Raw genomic sequence first — 15,242 nt, 5'->3', positions numbered from 1 at the left:
CACACTACACCATACACGTTGTCTGTCATCTGCCCGGTAATGTTGAAATCAGGATTCATCCGTGAAGAGCCCAGTTCTCCAGACGGTTTCTGACAGTTGTGTAGAAATCATTTGGTTGCGCAAACCCATAGTTTTCATCAGCTGTCCAGGTGGCTAGTCTCAGACGATCCCGCAGGTGAAGAAGCCGGATGTGGAGGTCTTGGGCTGCCATGGTTACACGTGATCTGTGGTTGTGAGGCCGATTGGACATTGTAGAGAAACAAACATTCAGTTCTCTGGCAACAGCTCTGGTGGACATTCCTGCAGTCAGCATGCCAACTGCACGCTCCCTCAAAACTTGAGACATCTGTGGCATTGTGTTGTGTGACAAAACTGCACATTTTAGAGTGGCTTTTATTGTCCCCAGCACAAGGTGAACCTGTGTAATGATCATGCTGTTTAATCAGCTTCTTGATATGCCACACCTGTCAGGTGGATGGATTATCTTAGAAATGCTCACTAACAGGGACCTAAACAAATTTGTGCACAAAATATGAGAGAAATAATCTTTTTGTGTGTATGGAACATTTCTGGGATCTTTTATTTCAGCTCGTGAAACATGGGACCAACACTTTACATATTGCGTTTATATTTTTGTTCAGTATAGAATCAGACCAGGTATGTTTTGGATTGGGTATGTAGGATAGTTTTGAACATACAATTTGTATTCATTTTGTAAGCGTCTTCTCATCAATGATGTAAATATGTAGGAGTTACTCTGTTGTTGACTACATTATTCACACTCTCAAATAGATAATGTATGCACCACATAATGCATCCATTCTCCCTGGTGTACAACAATACAAGTCGCTGAGTTCTACCAGACGGTGGGTGGATGTAAATGCTCCACATGGGAACAGACTGAGCCTAATTATGAAAATACTTGGTTTCATAAGCCATCTGAATGGAGTTATTTGATGCTTCATTGCGCCCCTTCTTTTTTCATAACTATAATTTGTGACGACAGCTAAAAGTACCTGACATTTTCCTGTGTGGTGACTAACTAAAGCCTAGACCACAGCACTTCTACTGCACAGCCAACAAAAGGGGTGAGTGCCAAATGGCACCCTACTCCCTACATAGCGCACTATCCCAGCTAACAAAATTACGTTCCAGGACGTGACCACAAAGTTATTTTAGTCCCCACATAAGTCATAATAACGTTATTGTGAAACTTACAGACGATGTTCAAAAATGTATTTCTATCATTCCGATTGTAACGTTATATGAAGACAAACCATAGCTCTAAATGTAACATTATGAAATGTTCCTAGGATATCTCCAAAATAACATGATATTCAGAACCTTTCATGGACTACCAAGGAACGTTTTTAATGTTTCCATGATGTCTGTATAGCGACCTGATATTTATAACCTCTATAATACTTATTAGAAACGTTATGAATGTGCCTATAATGTCCCAAACGGATTATGACATTCAGTACCTCTGGAAGACTTAAGGGGAATGTTACAAATGTCTCAGTTACGTTCCTTGTTAGCTGGGAATTTTGACCAGAGCCCTGTAGGCCCTGATCAAAAGTAGTGCACTACATAGGGAAAAGGGTGCTATTTGGGACAGAGACAAGGTCCTCTACCCTTATACACTTCATTCACACAGACTCAGGTTTCTATATTTCTACCAGTCAGTCCACAGCCCTGTTAAATTAGACTGGAAGTCCATAAATGTTATTACGTTTGTTTAATGTGGGCATTTCAGTAAAGTAGTTTTAATGGAATTAGGGAACGGTATTATTACATTGAATGTCCTATTTCATGAATAATAATTTTACAAAAAAAGACTCATTGATAGGCCTATAGGGTTTTCTTCAACAAAAGGGAACAACAACATTCTTACCACCAGATTTTCTTTAGTTTAACAGGTTCACATTATCATAGAGGAACTAACAACCATATAACAGCATAACAGTGGTCCACATCCATTCACAGCAGTTGACAGTAAGTAGAAAAGTTTAACCACTTTAAGTTTGACCTGTTGGTCAAATGCTACCCAGCACGCCCACTCTATTCCCTCTGAGTTGATGGAAAATGTCAATGGCTTGGACAGGCATGCAGCAAACCCAATATGTAGTCCTCCATCAGAGAACCACAGAAACACACCAATACATGACATGCTCCAGTCTCAGTACTGATTCTGATGAAGGCCATCATCATTTTAACTCAAATTAGATAAATAAAGTGTGAAGTTGTTAGCTGTGAGCAAGAGTTGAGCCTATTCCTTATAAATGCTCTTGTGATTTGTTTGATTGCAACAAGGTCATCCGATTGATGGTTGAGGGGGTCTCTCCTTCCCGGTAGGCAAACAGGCTGGGGAAGATGCCAATGCTTCCAGCACAGTGACCCTCCAGCCACTCTTTATTGACTGGCAGACAGAAAGGGGGAGAGAGGGGAGGGGGGAGGGGGGGGGCATTATTCAGGACAGGAGGTTACGTACTTACTGTTCACTTAAAATAAGGTTATGACTGTGCACTTAAAACACACAAGACTTCATAATTTTTCCTGTTCCATAATTTTTCCTGTTCCATTACCTTCACTGAGAATGTCAATAGTGTCTCCTTCACTGAACTCCAAGTCCTCTGGGCCCTCAGCTGCATAGTCATACAGTGCCACCATCTGGTAGAGAATGGTACGGTTGGCCAGGGGGTCCTCAGTCTGACACAGAGAGAGCAGAGGAACAGGTTAGCTTTCACTCAGCAATTAGCCACACATTCCATTGAGGAATTTCAGTTCAAAATGGGTCTGTGCTACATACATTGTACCAAAGGTCTTTGTCCTAAATGGCACCCTATTCCCTCTATAGTGCACTACTTTTGACCAGAGCACATAGCGTAGCCCATAAAGTAGTGCACTTAATAGGGAATAGATAATAAAGTATCTGTCCTTTCATTTTAGTAGACGCTCTTATCCAGAGCAACATACAGTTATTGAGTGCATACATTATTATTTTTAAAAAATTTCATACTGGCCCCCCGTGGGAATCGAACCCATAACCCTGGCGTTGCAAGCGCCATGCTCTACCAACAGAGCTACACGGGGCGCCTTTCCATTGTGTTAACTATGGAGGAATCTTTCAAATACTTTCATGATTGCATAATATACACTGGAATGTTCTGAAGAATGGATGCACTCAGGTCTCCTAACATCAGTTGTATAACTGGTATTGGCAGTGTTGACTCAATGGAAATAGAGAAAACTCTCTACACCACTCTCACTGAAACCTCTCGCTTTTCCCCAGCCAGCCAGTCTGTCAGGAATTGTATGTAAAAGTAGAAAGTACGTAACCTCCTGTCCAATACGTTTTGGCACGGCCATCAGAGTATTCTAAGAGGTCATTTCTTCTTATGAAAATCATTCAGGTCACTCTGACATGCTGAGGCGCAAAAGCTAGTCTTAAATAGTCCAGAACATATTTTTACCTGACAACTGACTACCTCTCCCTCCCCTGGGCTTTGCATTGACTTAATCAGGCCAAATCATCAGTATTCCATTACACCAGACACTTGAAAATGATGAGTCATAAAATGAATTAGAAGTTATCCACAACCCTATCTGCATAGTGTACAGTATGTAAACCCCTGCAGCTAGAAGTACAGCACAACATACTGTATTTAGTGGATTATGTCAAATGATCCTTCTTCGAGTCAGGCTGACACCAGTGGAGGCTGCTGAGGGGAGGACGGTTCATAATAATGGCTGGAACGGAGCGATTGGAATGGCATCAAACACATAGAAACCATGTGTTTGATGTATTTGATACCATTCCACCTATTCTGCTCCAGCCATTACCACTAGCCTGTCCTCCCCAATTAAGGTGCTACCAACCTCCTGTGGCTGACACACATTCTTCTTCAACCAACTGGAGGACAGATTTACTAATTGTTTGAACCTAATAACTTCAGAGAAATAAATAGCATTATCATAATATTAATTTGACCTTTACATGTGTTATTTCCGACAGAGATCAAGAGTTACACACTCAGATAAAAACACTGATTAAGTCAGACCCTTTACTCACCAGCTCAGTGGGCCTGTCCACTGTGGATGGGTAACTGGGTGGCGGGGTGGAGGTGGTTGGTAGGTGGGTGGCAGAGGCATAGAAGGATGGAGATGCCTCTCTATCTGGGCTCTCTGCAGATGAGATACAGCACACGATTAAAAAGGCTGAACACAGACAATAATCAGTGAAGAGGTTTTCATGACTGTAAAATGTACACATTAATAGTTAATGGGGCTGGCAGAATGACGACTGTTACAATATGATTTAAAGCACTTTGAGATTCTTTGTGTAATTAAAAATACTATAATAGTTAAATAAATAATAATTATTATTATTATTGTTAAATTAACAACATAAAGGTGCTTTAAAGGTTAAGATGGATGCTGAAATGGCCTGGCTCCATCCCATTGGTCTTGTGCTCTGCCAGTGGGGTTAAACAAGGTGAGCCTACCCTGCGGACGTTCTTCGTGGCTGAGCTGGCTCTGTGGGCGAGTGGGCGGCTTGAGGCCCGGTGGGAGGGGGATCCCACTGGGAATACTCTGTGGAGGACACAGCCAGAGTAGTCAAGGTAACACACCGCTCTCTGTGCCTACCATTAAAGCAGTGAAACATCCAGACAGGCTGGGCTCATAATTGCTATTCCTCTTGTGACACCTCATTCCCTCGTCGTTCAAATCCAAGGGTTTTCAACAACCCTGTCTGTCCTGCACATCTACAAGTGTTAAGCAGGTGTGACTTTGGTACACATTAATAGACCTACAACTTTTTTTCCTGACACCACTTTTTCCACTGTGGGTAGAGGAGGAGAGTCAGCATACAGCTCTGTTCAGCATTACTCTATAACTGAACGTTGAGAGAACAACCCAGTTGAGATTCAAAACTTGAAGCTGCTCTAAAACAGGATTGTCACATTCTGTTCACCATTATGGAAATAGCTACATCGTCTTAGTCAACCATCAAATGCGATGAAATAAGAAACTCTAAGATGAAGATAGAAAGCCTTACTTTATTCATTTTTCTGCCTTTGGACTTCTTGACATCCACTGGGTCCAGCAGGGTCATGGGGACAAGTCCTTTCTAAACGACGAAAGAGAAACAAAAGGAAAGATGAGTGATAATCATAAATTGAATAGATATACAATCATACAGAAAGAAGGCAGGCCACAATAAAAGGAGGTGTTGTTGTGTTAGGAAACGGGAGACAGCTATGGGACAGCAGCGCCTCTTGTGGAATGTGGAAGTATTGCATTAGTCTTATGTGCTTTGTAATTCATAATAGAACATCCTAGCCAGTTACTATTGTACAATACAACTTTATTGTTCATACATTACAGCGAACAACATAAATGTGTCTTCTGCTCAATTCTCAACCCTCCCAGACAACACACATTATTTACAGGTGTAGGGAGTTAACCCACTCTTTACAGGTGCAGGGAGTTAACACACTCTTTACAGGTGCAGGGAGTTAACCCACTCTTTACAGGTGTAGGGAGTTAACCCACTCTTTACAGGTGTAGGGAGTTAACCCACTCTTTACAGGTGTAGGGAGTTAACACACTCTTTACAGGTGTAGGGAGTTAACCCACTCTTTACAGGTGTAGGGAGTTAACCCACTCTTTACAGGTGTAGGGAGTTAACACACTCTTTACAGGTGCAGGGAGTTAACCCACTCTTTACAGGTGCAGGGAGTAACCCACTCTTTACAGGTGCAGGGAGTTCACCCACTCTTTACAGGTGCAGGGAGTTAACCCACTCTTTACAGGTGTCTCTCACCTGTCCATCATGTATGACTGTGGCCAGTCCATCTCTGTCCACATCACTGAAGAGAAACACCATGGCACCCCCAGGCACTGTCAGCTGCCCAGGAGCTTTGGACATGTAGGGGGTACGCAGACGCATGTAGCGAGAATCCCTATGGGGAGGCAAAGACAGCATTAGAAGTGAAGGGTTAACATGCACACTAGCATGCTTATCTCCCAATCAACACTGTAGAAAGATAAACACACATAATTTGACACCTGTACATTTATTATCAACGTTTCGGTCAGAGCCCTTTGTCTTAAAAATATGTTACTCATACCACCATATTAACAATGAACATCTTTTTTTGGATTCAAATATCAGTTCTGAGCTTATTTTCTTCTGGTGTCCATGACCATGACAGAATAATTACAGGGTTTTTGGAACATAATTGAATGTCAGTGTGAATAATATTACTTACTCCACTCTATCCACCTTGGGCTCGTAGTATCCAGGTTTCTGTTCGGAGGACAGAGTCACAGTCAGAGAGAGAGGCAGAGGGCATAGGCTGTGTCCCAGATGGCAGAATGGCATAAGGACTCTGGTCAAAAGCAGTGCACTATATAGGGAATAGGGTGTTATTTGGGACTCATACAAGGTGTACTTCCAATGCTATGTTAACAGTGGTCTTACCTGGATCCTGAGAGGTTCAAATCCACCAAAGTCATCATTGGGAATCATAGAGGAGATGACCTGAAAGCACAGGAAAATACCAATCTGTGATTCAATCTGATTCGATTGACACACACACACACACACACACACACACACACACACACACACACACACACACACACACACACACACACACACACAGAGATAAGTCACTATAAATGTGTCCCAAATGGCACCCTATTCCCTATATAGTGCACTACTTTTGACCAGATCCCAATAGGCCCTGATCAAAAGTAGTACACTATATAAGGAATCGGGTGCCATTTGGGATGTACTCTATGTTACTGTGCCTGTGTACATCAGTGTGGTGTGGTGCTACTTTACCTTTGGTTTGCCCAGGAAGTCTCTCTGTTCCAGCTGTTCTACGTCCTGTTTCCTGGGCCGGAACACCTCTCCCTCTGGCACCAGGAGGACAGGCAGCACCTCTCCCCTCTGGGGGTGAAGGCACACACACAGAGAGAAAGAGAGAGAAAGAGAGGGTAATTCAGGAAAGAGAGAACTGCAGCCAAGCAGGACAGAACACACCACACCCTGCCAATGTCAAGGTATTATGTGGCGTTAGAGACAGGAGTTTTTTTCATACCATGTGACTTGATCAGTAAGAAAAAAACTCAGGCCCTATGTGGAGAGGGGAGAATCCAATGTCTGTTATTCTAGTGAACAATGTTTTCCGGTAGTGTACTTACAGAGATACTGTCTAAAGCCACTTCCACGTTCCCTCCTCCTTTCTCCTGGGAGGCTGAGAGTAGGATATCTCTGGCTTTATCCAACTGGTTCAATCTGGAGTGGACAGCTGCTGCGTTATACAAGACCTGGACAACCACAGAGAAACATAGTGTCTGTCACAAATGGCACCCTATTCCTTATATAGTGCACCCCATTCCCTATGTAGTGCACTACTTTTGACCAGAGCCCGATGGGACGGTCTACTAATAACACTCTCCAGATCAAATCACATTTATTTAGAAAGCCCTTTTTTACATCAGCAGATGTCACAAAGTACTTTACAGAAACCCAGCCTAAAACCCCAAAGAGCAAGCACTGCAGATGTAGAAGCACGGTGGCTAGGAAAAACTCCCTAGAAAGGCAGGAACCTAGGAAGAAACCTAGAGAGGAACCAGGCTCTGAGGGGTGGCCAGTCCTTTTCTGGCTGTGCCGGGTGGAGATTATAAGAGGCCAGATATGGGCCACATATTAAGGCCAGATATGATCACAAAGAAAAGTAATACTCAACAACTGCCCATGACAGAGCCTAGCTTAATGTTGCTGCAATTGAAAACATTGGCGTTTTCATCTCTGAACAGAAATACAGCCAATAAAAGAAGTCATTGAACTTTAATCTATAAAGGTCTCACAAATATGATTAATAAAACAAATGCAACAACCATATTTGTTCTAGCTGATAGATTTAGGAAAAAATTGTAATGTCCAGACAGACAGACACATAGTGGTTAGCCCAGTTTGAGGCAAACACAGCCACAGGTGTATATGACCTGGGCTATAAATGTGGAATATGTCTTATCTTCACTACGAAGTAAATCTCCTAAACTTGTTTCCCTTCATTCAATGAGGCTTTGTCAAAGGTCCCTAAAAGGTGGGGTATCTGGCTTTTGGCCCGCACAATGGAAGTGTTGAAATACCTGGGGATATTCTCAGTCTTTAATTTCTCAAGTGCATCCCAAATGGCACCCTATTCCCTATATAGTGCATTTCTTTTGACCAGAGCTCTGTTATACCAGGTCCCATAGCCAAAATGAGTGCCCTTTAAAGAGAATATGGTGCCATTTGTGATGCATCCTTAAAGATGCACTCCAGTCTCCTTTCTCACCTGATTTATCTAACAAAAGGTTAATCTCAATAGGTGGTCGAGGTATTTCATGACATAGCAGAGGGGGTGGCCTCTCCTCTATTGCTCCTCTATTGTTCCCGCAAGCATGGGGGGAGGCCGACGACATCTGACCATCAGACCAACTCCTTGAAGATTGCAGTTGGGTCTAAAAACACTATTTTGCTCAAATTACTTGTTTTACCCTTAAGGGTGTGAACATTACTGTATTTATACTTGGGATATTGTTTAGGAAAAGTTTTTAAAAAATAGCTGGAGTGCATCTTTAATTCAGATATCTTTCACCATTTGGAGCACTGGGCTATATACCGTATATTTGGATTGTCACATACATTTTGAATCTTGTTTGATCATACTGTACTCCACTACTGGTACATGGTGTACACCTGTAAGGTACAAGTACATCTATAACACCTGTAAGGTACAAGTTCATCTATAACACCTGTAAGGTACAAGTACATCTACAACACTATGGTGTAAGTCTACATCTATAACACTGTGGTGTAAGTCTACATCTATAACACCGTGGTGTAAGTCTACATCTATAACACTGTGGTGTAAGTCTACATCTATAACACCGTGGTGTAAGTCTACATCTATAACACTATGGTGTAAGTCTACATCTATAACACTGTGGTGTAAGTCTACATCTATAACACTATGGTGTAAGTCTACATCTATAACACTGTGGTGTAAGTCTACATCTATAACACAGTGGTGTAAGTCTACATCTATAACACTGTGGTGTAAGTCTACATCTATAACACAGTGGTGTAAGTCTACATCTATAACACTGTGGTGTAAGTCTACATCTATAACACTGTGGTGTAAGTCTACATCTATAACACAGTGGTGTAAGTCTACATCTATAACACTGTGGTGTAAGTCTACATCTATAACACTGTGGTGTAAGTCTACATCTATAACACTGTGGTGTAAGTCTACATCTATAACACCGTGGTGTAAGTCTACATCTATAACACCGTGGTGTAAGTCTACATCTATAACACCGTGGTGTAAGTCTACATCTATAACACAGTGGTGTAAGTCTACATCTATAACACCGTGGTGTAAGTCTACATCTATAACACCGTGGTGTAAGTCTACATCTATAACACCGTGGTGTAAGTCTACATCTATAACACCGTGGTGTAAGTCTACATCTATAACACTGTGGTGTAAGTCTACATCTATAACACCGTGGTGTAAGTCTACATCTATAACACCGTGGTGTAAGTCTACATCTATAACACTGTGGTGTAAGTCTACATCTATAACACCGTGGTGTAAGTCTACATCTATAACACTGTGGTGTAAGTCTACATCTATAACACCGTGGTGTAAGTCTACATCTATAACACCGTGGTGTAAGTCTACATCTATAACACAGTGGTGTAAGTCTACATCTATAACACTGTGGTGTAAGTCTACATCTATAACACCGTGGTGTAAGTCTACATCTATAACACCGTGGTGTAAGTCTACATCTATAACACTATGGTGTAAGTCTACATCTATAACACTGTGGTGTAAGTCTACATCTATAACACCATGGTGTAAGTCTACATCTATAACACTGTGGTGTAAGTCTACATCTATAACACCGTGGTGTAAGTCTACATCTATAACACCGTGGTGTAAGTCTACATCTATAACACCGTGGTGTAAGTCTACATCTATAACACCGTGGTGTAAGTCTACATCTATAACACCGTGGTGTAAGTCTACATCAATAACACTATGGTGTAAGTCTACATCTATAACACTGTGGTGTAAGTCTACATCTATAACACCGTGGTGTAAGTCTACATCTATAACACTGTGGTGTAAGTCTACATCTATAACACCGTGGTGTAAGTCTACATCTATAACACTATGGTGTAAGTCTACATCTATAACACTGTGGTGTAAGTCTACATCTATAACACTATGGTGTAAGTCTACATCTATAACACTGTGGTGTAAGTCTACATCTATAACACAGTGGTGTAAGTCTACATCTATAACACTGTGGTGTAAGTCTACATCTATAACACAGTGGTGTAAGTCTACATCTATAACACTGTGGTGTAAGTCTACATCTATAACACTGTGGTGTAAGTCTACATCTATAACACAGTGGTGTAAGTCTACATCTATAACACTGTGGTGTAAGTCTACATCTATAACACTGTGGTGTAAGTCTACATCTATAACACTGTGGTGTAAGTCTACATCTATAACACCGTGGTGTAAGTCTACATCTATAACACCGTGGTGTAAGTCTACATCTATAACACTGTGGTGTAAGTCTACATCTATAACACCGTGGTGTAAGTCTACATCTATAACACCGTGGTGTAAGTCTACATCTACAACACCGTGGTGTAAGTCTACATCTATAACACCGTGGTGTAAGTCTACATCTATAACACCGTGGTGTAAGTCTACATCTATAACACCGTGGTGTAAGTCTACATCTATAACACAGTGGTGTAAGTCTACATCTATAACACTGTGGTGTAAGTCTACATCTATAACACTGTGGTGTAAGTCTACATCTATAACACCGTGGTGTAAGTCTACATCTATAACACCGTGGTGTAAGTCTGTTGTACCTGCCAGCTGTAGAGCTTGTAGCGTAGCCCCAGCTGTTTGTAGTCAATGACCGTGTTCCCTCTCATGTGTTTCTGAGCTGAGATACAGTCATTCAGAGCCTCCTCCAGCCTACACGGACACACGGACACACGGACACACGGACACACGGACAAAGAGAGTGGGATGGAAGATATAATGGCTGTCTTTTGTAATCTATAGCATGAATAGACAGCCGTTTGCCTTCATAGGTTAATAGACATCTAAACGCTGTACATACATTTACATTTTGCAGACACTCTTATCCAGAGCGACCTACAGTTAGTGAGTGCATACATTTTCATACTGGCCCCCCGTGGGAATCAAACCCACAACTCCATGCTCTACCAACTGAGCTACACGGGACATACACATTGACCTGTACATCCTGTTGTTTACTTTAATAAAAGAGAGAACAACATCAGTTGACAGAAGAGGAACCTAAATGTTGTACAGTGATCTCTTTACCTGCTAGCCATTATGAGTGTTCCAGCTCTTTGGAAAAAGCCAACTGCAAGTCGTGCATCCTTGGCTATGGTCTGGTCTAAAGCCTTCACAGGGTGACGGCATCACAGGGCGACAGATAAATATTAGACGCACTCACACACAAAGAAATCCTTTCAGAGATCGATCAATCACTGTTGACAGCAGTCCTCCAGACTTACCTGGATGGCAGCCTCCAGCTGCCCCAGGGCAAGGTGAGCAGAGGCAGTCAGAAATAGAGTACGGGAGGTAGGTTCAGTGATCTGGTTCAGTTTAGACAGGGCTCCCTGCCAGTCTCTGGCATCCACTGCCTTCACCGCTTCATCCCACAACCGCAGCAGCTCTGTGTACAACATCCTCCTGTGATAGGAACTTTTCTTTATAAAACATTTTGTACCCCAAAAAGGTTACGACAAGTAGGGATCAAAATAACTGTATACACACAGCACTTTTTAAGAGGCCATCTGGAATTGGTAGATACTATTTTAGACTTGTAAATACATTATATATAGCCATTGTAGTTTATATAGCTGATTTGTTGCTTTTCAAATCCCAGATAGCCCCTTTAACCAATTACCTTGTCATGTCTGAGTGCACTGAAGAAAATAACTAGATTACTATGAGAAAATGTAAGCAGTTTTCTTTTCAAGATTTCACATACAGTAGTCCTACAATGTAATAACTGGGGTGGATTTTATGAAATACGAATGAATGAAACTTTATGAATGAATTCTGAATTCATGAATTTATGAATGAATGAATGAAACTTTATGAATGAAACCACAACAAAGAAAACATTTAGTTGCTCTTCATCATTAAACCAACAAGAAAAAACTGTTCTGTGCTCATACTCAGCAAACACAGCATGGAGATTTAGACTGAGTGACTCTTAAAGAGTATCCAAGTCTTTAATATTGTAATTATAATATAATAGTATCTTTCATACATCAAACAAATATTAATGATTTGAAAAATAAACATCTCTACTTACAGGTGCTCCCACACTTAAAGCAAAAGGAGAGAAGTTTGATGTCTGAGAGTCAGGTAAATCCTATGGTGAAAGGTTTGTGGTAAGGTATTCCAGCTGAGCGCCTTGAGTCTCACTCAGTATGACAACAGTGAAGTGAAGGTAAGGGAAGGCTGTGGGATCAGCAGTGAGTGAGTCAACACCCTGCTCTACAAGGAAGTCATCCTTGCTTGCATTTCCTGGAATGGGGGAGGAAAGCAAACAAGAAGGTAATGCACCAGGCCTGTGTCTCAAATGGCACCCTACACCCTATATAGTGCACTACTTTTGACCTGAGTCCTATGGGTACTATACATACAGTGTTGGGCGGATCGCTTGAAAAATGTAATCTGTACTGATTACAGCTACATGACAAATAAAGTAATCAGTAACGTAATCCTTTGGATTACTCTAAATGAGTTATGTAATCCCATTACTTTGGATAACTTGCAGCTAATATTCAAAAGAAGAAAGATGGAACGGAATATTTTACAAGTTCTTTCAACCTATTTTAATAGTTTGTTTTCTTTCCAGAATTTTGTTCTAGAATTTAATTGTCAATATAATAAAACTAGGCCTAGTCTCCTTGAAAAGTAGACTCAAACACCATGTTACAGATTATAGAATAGCTGCGCAGATTTGTTCATTTTCAGCACATTATGAGGAGTGATAGGATGCAAGACTATTCGATTTTCTGTACAGCAGCTTGCTCTGGCCCATCCCTTGGAACATGCTGTTTGTCAGCAGCACACTAAAGCTCTCCATCGATTGGATGAGTATCAGTAGTGGCGGGCACCAATATGGAAAGTCTGCAGTCTATCGATACCAGTTGTATTTTTTCTACATGAAAGGAAGAGACGCAAATGCACAGCGCGCAGGTTAGGGGTTTAGGAGCTTGTGCGCTAATTTTGCCACTGATTAAAGGAGACTGAGAGGAACCGACCTGCCAGCCTGGACTCAAGGGTAGACGTAACATAGTAAATGTAAATCTGACCCATGCCAATTAGTATATGTTATGTTTGTTATGTATTCATATGTGGATGTCCATCATCCATTTCGCATGATACTGTATGTTACGAATTACAATTTGTATGATATGTAACAAATTGCAATTTGTTGTGGGGAGGGTTAGCTAACATGCTACATAGTTGCAAAGTAGCTAAAAATAAGTAAGTAGTTGCAAAATTGCTAATTAGCTAAAATGCTGAAGTTGTCCGAGTTGAGATTCGAACACGCAACCTTTGGGTTGCTAGACGTTTTTCTTACATGCCCACCCAACCTTCATTTTTTGCCTGAAGTAACCTTCTGTCTTCTGTAACCATAATATATCATACTAATTTGTGTGTCTTGGATTACATTTACTATGTTACGTCTAGTCTATGAGACCAGGCTGGACCTGCACAGGTAGGCCTATGAGAGCTCTATGTAGTCCAGAGGACTGTCTGCGGCTTGACCGGTAGGCCAGGGTCGTATTCATTATGCCAATTCTGTTGCAAAATGTTTTCTTGAATTTGTCCAATAGAAACTCATGTTTTAATTGGGTTTGCAAATGTTTGGACTAATGATTACATCCTTGGTGTGAATGTTCTGAAATCCTACTCAAACAGACTGAATACAATAAAAAGCCCATCCACGCCTCTGATGGCCCATCAGATAGAGACAATAGTCTTGCTGAGGTGGGACTATGTCAGGAGGTCTATGCACTAAACAGCAGCATCACTGAAGTGAATCAAATTGTAATATTGATATTAGATTAAGTAATCCATAATGTAATCCGCTGTTTTTAAGAATGTAACTGTAATCCGATAACATTTATTTTTTACGTGATTCGGGTTGATTACAGTTACTTCATTTTTGTAATTGTATTACATAATCCCTGTTACAGTGAGGGGAAAAAGTATTTGATCCCCTGCTGATTTTGTACGTTTTCCCACTGACAAAGACATGATCAGTCTATAATTGTAATGGTAGGTTTATTTGAACAGTGAGAGACAGAATAACAAACAAAAAAATCCAGAAAAACGCATGTAAAATTTTTTATACATTTATTTGCATTTTAATGAGGCAAATAAGTATTTGACCCCTCTGCAAAACATGACTTAGTACTTGGTGGCAAAACCCTTGTTGGCAATCACAGAGGTCAGACGTTTCTTGTAGTTGCCCACCAGGTTTGCACACATCTCAGGAGGGATTTTGTCCCACTCCTCTTTGCAGATCTTCTCCAAGTCATTAAGGTTTGGAGGCTGACGTTTGGCAACTCGAACCTTCAGCTCCCTCCACAGATTTTCTATGGGATTAAGGTCTGGAGACTGGCTGGGCCACTCCAGGACTTTAATGTGCTTCTTCTTGAGCCACTCCTTTGTTGCCTTGGCCGTGTGTTTTGGGTCATTGTCATGCTGGAATATCCATCCACGACCCATTTTCAATGCCCTGGCTGAGGGAAGGAGGTTCTCACCCAAGATTTGACGGTACATGGCCCCATCCATCGTCCCTTTGATGCGGTGAAGTTGTCCTGTCCCCTTAGCAGGAAAACAGCCCCAAAGCATAATGTTTCCACCTCCATGTTTGACGGTGGGGATGGTGTTCTTGGGGTCATAGGCAGCATTCCTCCTCCTCCAAACACGGCGAGTTGAGTTGATGCCAAAGAGCTCGATTTTGGTCTCATCTGACCACAACACTTTCACCCAGTTCTCCTCTGAATCATTCAGATGTTCATTGGCAAACTTCAGACGGGCCTGTATATGTGCTTTCTTGAGCAGGGGGAC

The 15,242-nt window shown here is 41.5% G+C and overlaps 1 protein-coding gene across 1 annotated transcript; it reads right to left on the bottom strand.

Moving 5' to 3' along the window:
• Positions 1 to 1,723: 1,723 nt before the first annotated feature.
• Positions 1,724 to 12,611, bottom strand: LOC121558077 (neutrophil cytosol factor 2-like). The gene is made up of 14 exons (XM_045227022.1): positions 12,463 to 12,611; positions 11,654 to 11,831; positions 11,457 to 11,539; positions 10,973 to 11,081; positions 7,216 to 7,341; positions 6,854 to 6,961; positions 6,488 to 6,547; positions 6,276 to 6,313; positions 5,828 to 5,966; positions 5,060 to 5,131; positions 4,506 to 4,593; positions 4,073 to 4,185; positions 2,586 to 2,709; positions 1,724 to 2,419 (listed from the first exon to the last, which is right to left on the bottom strand). Exons 2-14 carry the CDS (start codon positions 11,825 to 11,827, stop codon positions 2,277 to 2,279), a joined length of 1,377 nt encoding a protein of 458 aa, XP_045082957.1. The 5' UTR covers positions 11,828 to 11,831; positions 12,463 to 12,611; the 3' UTR covers positions 1,724 to 2,276.
• Positions 12,612 to 15,242: the final 2,631 nt, after the last annotated feature.

This window comes from Coregonus clupeaformis, chromosome 18 (assembly GCF_020615455.1).
Source record: "Coregonus clupeaformis isolate EN_2021a chromosome 18, ASM2061545v1, whole genome shotgun sequence".
NCBI classification, from domain to species: domain Eukaryota; kingdom Metazoa; phylum Chordata; class Actinopteri; order Salmoniformes; family Salmonidae; genus Coregonus; species Coregonus clupeaformis.
Note: the sequence above shows the minus strand (reverse complement) of the source record. Positions and strands in the feature narration are given on the sequence as shown.